Source organism: Mycothermus thermophilus (assembly GCF_041956435.1).
Source record: "Mycothermus thermophilus strain CBS 625.91 unplaced genomic scaffold VTJ04scaffold_2, whole genome shotgun sequence".
NCBI lineage: Eukaryota > Fungi > Ascomycota > Sordariomycetes > Sordariales > Chaetomiaceae > Mycothermus > Mycothermus thermophilus.
The window spans coordinates 3,038,221-3,049,467 of record NW_027191428.1 but is presented as its reverse complement, the minus strand read 5'-3'; the positions used below and the strand labels follow the sequence as shown (position 1 = coordinate 3,049,467).

The 11,247-nt window shown below is 58.8% G+C and overlaps 3 protein-coding genes across 3 annotated transcripts; 2 read left to right on the top strand and 1 right to left on the bottom strand.

Moving 5' to 3' along the window:
• Positions 1 to 609: 609 nt before the first annotated feature.
• On the top strand, positions 610 to 3,295 carry VTJ04DRAFT_3272 (uncharacterized protein; the record flags this gene model as incomplete). The annotated part of the gene is made up of 2 exons (XM_069361154.1): positions 610 to 3,022; positions 3,102 to 3,295. 2 exons carry the CDS (start codon positions 610 to 612, stop codon positions 3,293 to 3,295), a joined length of 2,607 nt encoding a protein of 868 aa, XP_069221793.1.
• Positions 3,296 to 4,673: 1,378 nt separating this feature from the next.
• Positions 4,674 to 6,665, top strand: VTJ04DRAFT_3271 (uncharacterized protein; the record flags this gene model as incomplete). Its single annotated transcript, XM_069361153.1, has 1 exon — positions 4,674 to 6,665. One exon carries the CDS (start codon positions 4,674 to 4,676, stop codon positions 6,663 to 6,665), a length of 1,992 nt encoding a protein of 663 aa, XP_069221792.1.
• A 1,229-nt stretch (positions 6,666 to 7,894) lies between these two features.
• On the bottom strand, positions 7,895 to 9,722 carry VTJ04DRAFT_3270 (uncharacterized protein; the record flags this gene model as incomplete). Its single annotated transcript, XM_069361152.1, has 3 exons — positions 7,895 to 8,537; positions 8,600 to 9,216; positions 9,270 to 9,722. The coding sequence occupies 3 exons, from the start codon at positions 9,720 to 9,722 to the stop codon at positions 7,895 to 7,897; spliced, it is 1,713 nt and encodes a 570-aa protein (XP_069221791.1).
• Positions 9,723 to 11,247: the final 1,525 nt, after the last annotated feature.

Genomic DNA, 11,247 nt, shown 5'->3' with positions numbered 1-11,247 from the left:
CCAAGAGGTTGGAGATGGACCCACAGTTTGGCGCACTGACCACAGCTTATTTGTCTCTGCGCCAAGCCGCGGCCGGCTAAACACAAGTCCGATTCAGTCCCGATGTCAGGAAAAAAAAAGTCACTGAGGGATGATTCAAGAGATTTGGACCTTTTCATAGTCTACAAAATACTCCCAGTAGTAAGTGCAAAATAAGAGCATCGGGAGTTCCATCAAGGAGCTATCACACTAGTGGGCACCGGGCACTCAGGTCCGAATCTATACTTGCTAGTTACCACTTGCTGTTGGCCGGCAAGGAAAGAGATATCTATCTGGGGAGATCTGTTGGAGTCATCAATTGATGGAGGGGCAGCAAGAGCAGCTACTGCCCCACCTCGGCCGGGAAGGAGGGGCCGATCCAGGACCGGGAACTGGGGAAAGTCTGAGGAACTGCAGCCGACTTTTTTGACTTTTCTTTGAATTGATGAGTCAGGTTGCACTTCCAGTGCAAGTTCAACGTCCCTGACTGACCTCCTGGCTTCCAACCACCCTGGAAGTCCCGTCTACTAAACTTCATATTCCAACCGTCCTCCATGTGTAGGTAGTAGCGCCCACAACACAGGACAAACCATGGAGACAACGCTGCCCCTCCCCTTCCTCGTCGGCGTCAATGTGCCCCCTGGACTCGGCGGCGAGACCGAGGGCCTCAACCGCGAGGAGGTCTCGTGCCTCGGCTGCGTCTTCATCCAAGTCGCCCCGCCGGCCCTCGACAAGATCATCCGCTTCCTTGCCCGCCACAACACCGAGTTCCAACCCTTCTTCGACGTGACCCGTCTCGAGTCGCGCGATGACGTCGTCACCCTGATTGATGCCGGCGCCCGCAAGGTCTTCGTCCGCCCTGACCAGCTCTCCGAGTACGCCGAGTACAGCTCCCGTGTCACCCCCGTCATTGACGCCGCCGATGCCGCCCAGATCCCCGATGCCGCCTCCGCGCAAGGACTGCTCATCTCGGGTTTCGACCCAGCTGTCCCTGCGGCAGTCAACCTCGCCAAGGAGGTCGCCGAAAAGAAGATCTCTCCCTTCTTCCTCCGTCCCGTTCCCGGAACCGATTTGACCAGGTTTGTTGCCGTCGCCGCCGAGTACAAAGCCATTCCCATTCTGCCATCCACCGGACTGAGCAGCACACCCCAAGACGGCAAGCTGGCCGTGTCCAAGGTCATTGCCGCTGCCTGGAAGTCGGACCGTCCGGACGGTCTCATCCCCACCGTTGTCGTCGACGAGCACGATACTGCGCTCGGCTTGGTCTACAGCAGCGAGGAGAGCGTGGGGGAAGCCCTTCGCACCCAAACGGGCGTCTACCAGAGCCGCAAGCGCGGCCTGTGGTACAAGGGGGCGACATCTGGTGACACCCAGGAGCTGGTGCGTATCTCTCTGGATTGCGACAACGATGCCCTCAAGTTCGTCGTGCGCCAGAAGGGTCGCTTCTGCCATCTCGAGCAGTCGGGTTGCTTCGGCGATCTGAAGGGCATCGCCAAGCTGGAGAAGACCCTGCTGTCGCGCAAGCAGTCGGCTCCGCCGGGCTCCTACACGGCACGCCTCTTCTCTGACGAGAAGTTGTTGCGTGCCAAGATCATGGAGGAGGCCGAGGAGCTGTGTGACGCCAAAACCGCCGAGGAAGCCGCCTTCGAGGCTGCTGATCTCATCTACTTCGCCTTGACCAAGGCCGTCGCTGCGGGCGCCACGCTTGCTGATATCGAGAAGAGCCTGGACGCCAAGAGCTTCAAGGTCAAGCGTCGCCAGGGCGATGCCAAGGGGAAGTGGGCTGAGAAGGAGGGCATCAAGCCGGCGGAGAAGTCAGCGGCAGCTCCGGCTCCGGCTCCCGCCACCGTGCCAGTGCCCGCTCAGGACGACAAGATCCGGATGAAGGTGTACGATGTGGCCAAGGTATCCTCGGCAGAGCTGGACGAGGCGCTCCGGCGGCCGTCGCAAAAGTCGTACGACGCCATCATGAAGATCATCGTCCCCATTATCGACGACGTCCGCCAGAACGGCGACAAGGCCGTCCTCGCCTACACGCACAAATTCGAGAAGGCCACATCTCTGACGTCACCCGTCCTGCGCGCTCCGTTCCCTGAGGAGCTCATGCAGTTGCCGCCCGAGACCAAGGAGGCCATCGACGTGTCGTTCGAAAACATCCGCAAGTTCCACGCGGCGCAGAAGGAGGAGAAGCCCCTGCGCGTCGAGACCATGCCCGGCGTGGTGTGCAGCCGGTTCGCCCGGCCCATCGAGGCCGTCGGTCTGTACGTTCCCGGCGGCACGGCGGTGCTGCCCAGCACGGCGCTCATGCTCGGCGTGCCGGCCATGGTGGCCGGGTGCAAGAAGATCGTGCTGGCCTCGCCGCCGCGTGCCGATGGCACCGTCACGCCTGAGATCGTCTACGTTGCCCACAAGGTCGGCGCCGAGTCGATCGTGTTGGCGGGCGGCGCCCAAGCCGTCGCTGCCATGGCGTACGGCACCGAGAGCGTCACCAAGGTGGACAAGATCCTCGGCCCCGGCAACCAGTTCGTCACGGCGGCCAAGATGTACGTCAGCAACGACACCAACGCCGGCGTGGGCATCGACATGCCAGCGGGACCGTCCGAGGTGCTCGTCATTGCCGACCGCTACGCCAACCCGGCGTTTGTGGCGTCGGACCTGCTCTCCCAGGCCGAGCACGGCGTGGATAGCCAGGTGGTGCTGATCGCGGTGGATCTGGACGACGAGAAGCTGGCGGCGATCGAGGACGAGCTGCACCGCCAGGCCATGGCCCTGCCGCGCGTGGACATCGTGCGCGGGTCGATCGCCCACTCGCTGACGGTGCGGGTGCGGACGGTTGACGAGGCGATGGAGATCAGCAACAAGTACGCGCCGGAGCACTTGATCCTGCAGCTGCGCGACGCTGAGGCGGTGGTGGAGAAGGTCACCAACGCCGGCAGCGTGTTTATCGGCGAGTGGACGCCCGAGAGCGTGGGTGATTACTCGGCGGGTGTCAATCACTCTTTGCGTAAGTTTTTGTTCTCAGTTAATAGTGTCAAGCAAGCAGGCAAACATAGTCAGGGCTGACATGTGTTTTGTCTCTACAGCAACCTACGGCTACGCAAAGCAGTACTCTGGCGTCAACCTGGCGTCGTTTGTTAAGCACATCACCAGCTCCAACCTCTCGGCCGAGGGCCTGCGGAACGTGGGACAGGCGGTCATGCAGCTGGCAAAGGTGGAAGAGCTTGAGGCTCACCGGAGGGCGGTCAGTATCCGTCTTGAGCACATGAATAAGGCGTGATGATGATGTTGTGATGGGTTCAAGGATGGTTGCTGTTGTAGGGGTCGGGTTATTGTGTACTTCCACATGTCGGTGGTTATTTTTGGGTCTAGATCTACGTATGTCCTGCGTACGATTACGTACGCTCTTGTGTAAGGGCGGAGAATAAAATCTATGGTTCCTGATTACATAAGTACTCCTACGGAGTGTCATACGGAGTTTTTGTCAGATCTGACTTCTATGGAAGAGGCTGAGATGTCAGCGGGAGTCATGGTGTTGTGGCACGGAACGGAGGGGTGCATGATGGTGGGTTACACAAAATTAGAAGGCGATGCGAGCCGCCGATTATGCGGGGCGTGATTGGCTGGCTGGTCGATCTCCCCTGCTCGGTCCGGGGTCCGCCCCTTGCCATGACATGCCAAGACGTGGCTAGTCCCGAGATGGCGCAGTTGAGCTTTCATGTGCGTCGTCATTCCTTCTTCAAGCGCCGCGCTGCTGGCCGAAAACATCGCAAGGAAATTGCTCCGACGGGAAGAAAACATCATTGCATGCTGTTGTTGACGTAGAAGATGAGTGAGAGAGCTGCTCACATCAGATGGATGATGGGAGCGAACAAACGATGGAGTTATGACTGACTCGTTTGTCGATCGACTGAACTCTCGGCTCAACAGTTTGCCGAAAAATCACCAGCATCTTCCCCGGGGCAGTCGGGCGGTTTTGAGTCCACTTCTGTTTGATGTTGTCCCGTCAGATCCGCCCCGGCGTTTTCTCCGGGGGTGAGGCCGCCTCCAGGATGACGCCCGCTTGCTTGCGGCCCGGGGTGCATGCGCCCACCAGTGCAACCTGCTTGCCTCAAATCATCCGTCTTTTCTGAACCATTGGCAAGGCGCATGCAGGCCGAGAGCTAGGGAGACTGGAGCTGAACTGTCTTCGTTTTGCGGCTTTCACTTCAGTCCGGCGCGTCATGTCCTCGTAAAAAGGACGTCTTGTCCCCTCAACTCAAACTCTGGCATCCAAAGGACGCCGTCCAGCTCATTTCCTTTTCACTTCTTCCATTCCTTTCCTCCTCCCTCTTTAGCTTCTTTTTACTACACTTACTCACCAGGCCAAGACCGTCCTCGGCGCCATTCAAGTGTCTGACCTTGTCCTGGCCGCCCTGTCAACCTGCCCTAGGATCGACCCGAGAGAGGGCAGTTCCCGTCGGACAACTCGGATCCCTAGGCAACCTTACTTGCCGCGGGGATCTTTCGCACATCCCTTGTTTCGACTCTTTTAACTTGACTAGCTCGCCCGTCCCTCGTTTCTCTTCCTTTGTGTCTTGCTGCGGCTGCGCGGCGTGTTTCGTTTCCCAGCAAGCAGTAAACATCTAGGACGGTCATAGCGACCTAGACCCCAAGCCATGCAGCTCCGAGCTCTCCTCCCGCTCGCCCTCCTCTCCTCCGCCTCGGCCGAGCCCATCAGGATACCGCCCCGCGCGCCGAATCATGAACGCTCCCTCTCTATCCGCGCGAGTCCTGACGCACCTAGTGGCAGCTATGCGCCGGCCGTGGTGGAATGCCCCAAGGAGAAGCCCGCCCTCCGGCGCGCCAACGGCCTCTCCAAGAGCGAGGCCGACTGGCTCTCCAAGCGCCGCCCGCTCACCGTCGAGCCCATGAAGGAGTTCCTCAAGCGCGCCGCCATTGACGGCTTCGACGCCGAGGCTTACATCAACCAGGTCGCCCCGGACCTCAAGAACCTGCCCAACATCGCCATCGCCGTCTCGGGCGGCGGCTACCGCGCTCTCATGAACGGCGCCGGCTTCATCAAGGCCGCCGACAGCCGCACACCGGGCACCACCGACAAGGGCGGCATCGGCGGCCTGCTCCAGTCCGCAACCTACCTCTCGGGCCTATCGGGCGGCGGCTGGCTGGTGAGCTCCATCTACGGCAACAACTTCACCACCATCGGCGACCTGCAAAAGGGCGACCCGGAAACCGGGCTCTGGCGCTTCGACAACGACATCTTTGACGGCCCGGACCTGCCGGGAATTTTCGACACGGGCAGGTACTGGCGTCGCATCTACAACCAGGTCAGCAGCAAGAAGGATGCCGGCTTCAACACCTCCATCACCGACTTCTGGGGCCGGGCGCTGTCCTACCAGCTGATCGACGCTCCCGAGGGCGGGCCCGACTACACCTTCTCCAGCATCGCCGACGACGACCACTTCTCCAAGGGCGAAGCCCCCTTTCCCATCCTCGTCGCCGATGCCCGGGCTCCAGGCGTCAAAGAAATCACCCTCAACGCCTCCGTCTTCGAGTTCAACCCTTACGAAATGGGCTCCTGGGACCCGACCTTCTACGGCTTCGCGCCCCTCCGCTACCTGGCCAGCAACTTCTCCAATGGCGTCGTCCCCAAGGACGGCCACTGCGTCCGCGGCTTCGACAGCCTGAGCTACATCTTCGGCACGTCCAGCTCCCTCTTCAACGCCTTCCTCCTGCAAAACATCACCTCGGTCGACGGCGTGCCCGACGTGGTCATCTCGGCGGTCACCAGCATCCTCGAGACCCTCGACGAGGAAAACAACGACGTCGCCCAGTACGCGCCCAACCCGTTCTACCAATGGCTCCCCGCCACCAACCCCACCGCCGACTCCCTGCAGCTCGACCTCGTCGACGGCGGCATGGACCTGCAAAACATCCCGCTCTACCCGCTCCTCCAAGCCCCGCGCGCCGTGGACGTGATTTTCGCCGTCGACTCCTCCGCCGACACAAACTTCAACTGGCCCAACGGCACCGCCGTCCGTGCCACCTGGGAACGCACCCTCCTCCCCATCGCCAACGGCACTCTCTTCCCTCCCGTGCCCGACGACGTAACCTTTGTTGCCAAAGGGCTCAACAACCGCCCGACCTTTTTCGGCTGCGACATCGCCAATTTCACTTTGACCGAGGGTCAATCTCCTCCCCCGCTGATCGTCTACCTCCCCAATGCCCCCTACACCACCTTCTCCAACGTCTCCACCTTCGACCCGTCCTACCCGCTCGCGCAGCGCGACTCCATCATCCTCAACGGCTTCCACGGCGCGACCCAGGGCAACGGCACGCTGGATGAGCAGTGGCAGACGTGTGTCGCGTGCGCGGTGCTGTCGCGCAGCCTGGCGCGGACGGGCACCGCGGTTCCCGCCAAGTGTAGGGAGTGTTTTGATAAGTACTGCTGGGATGGGACGGTTGCGAACGCGCAAGAGGCCGGGATCGTGCCGACGGGCGGGGGTGGGGAGTACCAGCCTACGCCGAAGATGGGGTGGGATGGGGTGGATGCGAACACCTCTGGGGCTGCTGCTGCGGGGTTGGGGAAGAATAAATGGTGGGTAGTGATAGTTGGGTTGGGTGTTGCGGGGGTTGTGGCTTTGTTGTGAGATGATGGCAACGGATGATGGGAGGAGTGAGATGAGATTTGGGCTGGGTTGGGTTGGGTTGGGTTGGTAATGAATGAGCTATGTATGGGTTATATATGGGTTATGTATGGGTTGTGGAAGTGGAAGATGAACGCAACGCATGGATCTGAGGTATGAGGCGTGGAGCGGAGATGGCTGACTGACAGACTGGTTTTCTGACATATACCCCCGATTTATTCGTTTGTTTTTCTTTTCCTGATTTTTTTCGAGGTTTGGTTGGGATGCCAGTTACAGTCGGGGCAGTCATTGGGTGGTGCCTAGAGGAGAGAGCATACCGATATACCTTGTCATTTGCATCTACGGGGAGGATGTTTTTGAGGCAGGATTTTCCCAAGATACCACTGAAATTGAATTCATTCTTTTCTTAGAGCACAAGATTCTTCCCCTGCTTGTGTTGTGTTTGTGCTGCCTATGGGTGATGGACGTTGGATCAGGTACTTACGAGGTGGATGAATTGGAGGTGGATGTTTTTCAGGCCAGGGGGTTTTTGTTTGTTTGTTGACCTTGGCCATTGCAGCCCCTGAATTGAATCAGCCACCAAAACAGTCAACCCACACTTTTTGTTATCAAACTGATCAGTGTACTCCGTATTGATGTGTCCGCTATGTAGTGTTTTGGATAACAATTCCTCGACTCAAAAACGGTTCCAACGCTGAGTTCAAGTCCCAAAGCCCAGGTCAACAACTCTATTGACGAGTAAAACATGACATGTCAACCAACCCCCCCTCTACCTGTCATTGTCCCCGTCATCCCCCAGCTATTCCTCAAGACAAACGGACCCCGCCGCCCATATATGTCCCTGCCCATGTACATACATACATCCACACCGACACCTCTCAGGATGCAGTCTGTTTGCTCTTAAGTAGTCCATCCCCCCATCCAGTCGGACCCATGCCAACCCGTAGCCGACTCTTTGCCCCAAACCAACATGAAAAAGCATAATCGTCAGTCATCAAAATACATGGCCAGACCGCGAAACGGCCAACAATGATATGTAGGAAACAGAAACAAACAACCAAACCATGACATGAATCTCAAACGCCCAACATTTTGACAAAGACCACCCTGCATTTTTGGTTCTGGGACATTCTCCATGCCCCAGTCTGATGCTCCATATTCCACGCCCACCCAACCCATCTTATCCATCAAACCAGAGAAACCGCCGTCACACATACTCCGACTCGCCCTTGTCATTGAAACGTATTTCGGTATGGTCCGTTTACCTGAGCTTCGGTAATGCCCGGTGGCATGTTCCGCAGCCACTCGGCCCACTTGTCCAGGTTGAAGGCGTCGTCGGCCAGGCGGAACGTGATGGTGATGTGTTGTGACCCGCCGCTTATTGAGGAGGAGGACGAAGAAGGCCCTGCTCCATGTCCTTGCGGTTGCCCCTGGTGGCCCTGGCCTTGGTGGCGGCGCGGAGCGAGGAGAATCGACGGCAGCGTGTTGGCGGCCGAGAGCTGCATGATCAGCGGCGTTGGAAACCGCAACACCGTTCGGTCGTTGGGGTTCCTCTCCTTCACTTTTCCCGAGTACACCGCCAGCAGACGGCTGTGAAGCTCGGCAGTGGTTAAAGCCTCACGGAACCCCTGGGCAGCCCGACCCTTCAGCTCGTTTGCCAGGGCGCGTGTGAAGACCCCGCGACCCAGCATCTCGACATGGTCCTCGCCTGCCGACGCAGCGACCAGTTCCAGCATTCCCTGTTTTCTCCTAGCCATCGAATATGAAGGGTAATAGGCGCAGTCCATCAAGAGCAGTATGTCTGAGAGCGCCTCGTCGAAGATTTGTCGGATAACACCCCATCGAATGGTGGCCGTAGGGTCGGAATGTCGGGAGCTACAACCAGGGTTAGCGTCAAGAGTAAGTAAACACAGGAGAGTTCCGGATGTCGTGCCCACCTTGCAAGAACCGGCTGGCGATCCGGATCCAGATAGCAATAGCCCGCATAGTAGAAGATTTTCAGGCAGTCGCGCTGGTCATGGTTGCTGAGGAACTCGCCGAGGACGTTGGTCAACCAAAGCGAAGGGTTTCTCGACTCGTCGGTCACTCTGGGGATGGGCTTCACGTAGACCGCGTACCCGTAGTCCTCCTGGAACAGCCTAGCGAGTTCCTCCAGAGCGCTCCGCGTCTCGGTATCATCGTCGTCCTGCCAGCGGATCATAAGGACCGAAACGTGGGCATAGCGGCTGCGGAACGGGTTGGCCAAGATTCGATCCACGCTCCCCTGGAGGTCCGCCCTGAAGGTGTCGAAGCCGGGCAAGGGAGGCAGAAGCTGTTTGTCCAGACGTGGCCCGGAAGGAAGAGGGGTCCGAATTCGTCCTTCGTTCTGCGACGGTTGGCTCGGAGGGTGGGACAATGGAGGATCTATGTCCATAGCCCGTGGCTCCTGTCCCGAGGTCAAGGTCGTAGGGCTCAGCTGCGTGCCCCTTATTGGCGGGAGTTCGTGAGATGGCTCGTGGGATCGGAATCTCCGGGCAGCTTCCTCCCACGTCATGTTGTGATGGTTCGGATGACACTGTCGGATGTCAGAACGAAGTCGAAGGTTTGGTTCGTGCCCGTGATGCTTACCGCAACTCTCCGGCGGCGACAGTCCGCGCAGGCTCCCATCTTCCGGATGAGATGGGCGCGTTCACGCTGCACAGCCGTCAGCGGCCCTACCCGGCGCCTCGTGGGCCGGCGCTGAGGGGGCACATTAGATCCATCCCTGGCCGAGAACACCCCCTGGGTCGGCTGGGGATACGTAGGTGACGAATTCACGCTGGTCAGAGGGGTTCCTGCGGCTCCGTCTGTGGTTAGGCCGGCGGTGGTCAAGGCGGTAGCCGCGGTCGAAATGGAAGAGTTGGTATCCTTGCGTAGGGGAGGCGAAGCGTCGGGATCGGCGTGGCTGGCATGGTCCGCAGAAGGTGGTGCTGCTACAACCGAAGGGCGGTGGCTTTCTGAGGTGGTGTGTATGTGCGAGAGGGGACGGCGATCGTCACTCTTGTTGGGCGGCGCCTCAGCCAGACTGGGAGCGGGAAGCATCCTTTGGCCGACACATGCACTCGGGAATGGTCAGACGGAGCACAATCCCATCATCAACGACACTGACCGAGCCAGCCAGCTCCGAACGAGTCAATCCAAGGGGAGGCGTATCCAGCGATGCCTCGACGCAGGCGACCGGCCGCGCAACCGCCTGTGGCGTGCCGAAAACCTATGCCCTGCGGAACCAGGGCCGAAGCGGGTTGCCGGAATTGACCCACACAAACGGGCCTGGAGACTGTGGGAGGTGAAGCCGGAGCCGGATCGCACTTTGGGCGGACCGAGGGGCCGAATCCGGAGAAGGTCAACTAGACTCTGGAGAGAGGGATATGAGAGAGAGGGCGAGGGGAAGCAAGCCGGAGGACGGAGTTGGCAAATCCGGGGCCGGTGAAGAACAGAACGAGAGAGATAAGGTCCAACAGAGCGGGAGAAGGGCAGAGATGCAAGATGATTACAGGCGAAGACAAGTAAGTGGATTATACTGGACAGTGAGGAATGCCGGGCACAGCAGGGACAGCGAATGCGGAAGCGGTGCGGCTCGATGGGTCTATGAGGCTAATATTGGCCAGGAATAGGCGCGAAGTGAGAGAAAAATACCCAAGGTAGGCAAGTTGGGGGAGGGATTGGACAGTTCGACAGTCGAGAGTGTGATTGACTGATTGACGGGCGGGAAACGGGATCGAGTCGACTGCAGTCGAGTCCGCGTCGCACAGCAGGGCCAATCGAGAGGTTGAGCTGGCCGAGCTGCAGCTTTGAAGCTGGTGATGTCTGGGTCCGGCGTATGCGGATGGATGGAGAGAGTTTAGATGGCTTTGGCTCGGAGCAGCGACGGAGGAAAAATATGAAAAATAAAAAATGGATAAAATCCCAATTCCCGTCCTGTTCCTACTCTTTTCGTCTTGTCTCCAAGAAAAATCCTCCCGGGTGGAAGGAACGGGGCGGCCCTAGATGGAGTTGAAGATTGGGCGGGTGCGATGATGGATATGGTGATGTGGATATCGCGATCTCGTCAGGCAGTCCCAACCTCGAGGTAAGTACTTCAGGTACAGACTTCCAAACCAATTAATTCCGTTCCCAATGGAACTCGAGGCTTCTTTCAATTTTTCAATCTTTTCCTCAGTCATGCAAGCAAAGACGGGCTGCCATGACTGCCCTGTCGCCCCATCATCCACGCCCTAGGGCTGGGTCTGGATGACCCGAATGCCAACTCGCCTCGGCCAGCAAGCTTCTTTTTTTCTTTTTCCCTAATTTTTTGACGCCGTACCGCGGCGAGCCCTCGCTTCGAGGCTCAATTCAGACAAGTCTCTTGACACCTCAAGCCTAAAAGTTCATTTGTACCCCTCCCAAAGACAACCCAACGGACCGATCGAGCTACCCCAGACCACGTGGACCCTGCCATTGAGCGTCCCTCACCGCGCGCGCCACCGCAGACCGACCACCAGCGGTGGAGTTCCCGAGCCATCGCCTAGGTATGTATGGATACTTAGGTCTTGAGAACATGATCCCCCGCGCGGCGTGCTGCTCCGGG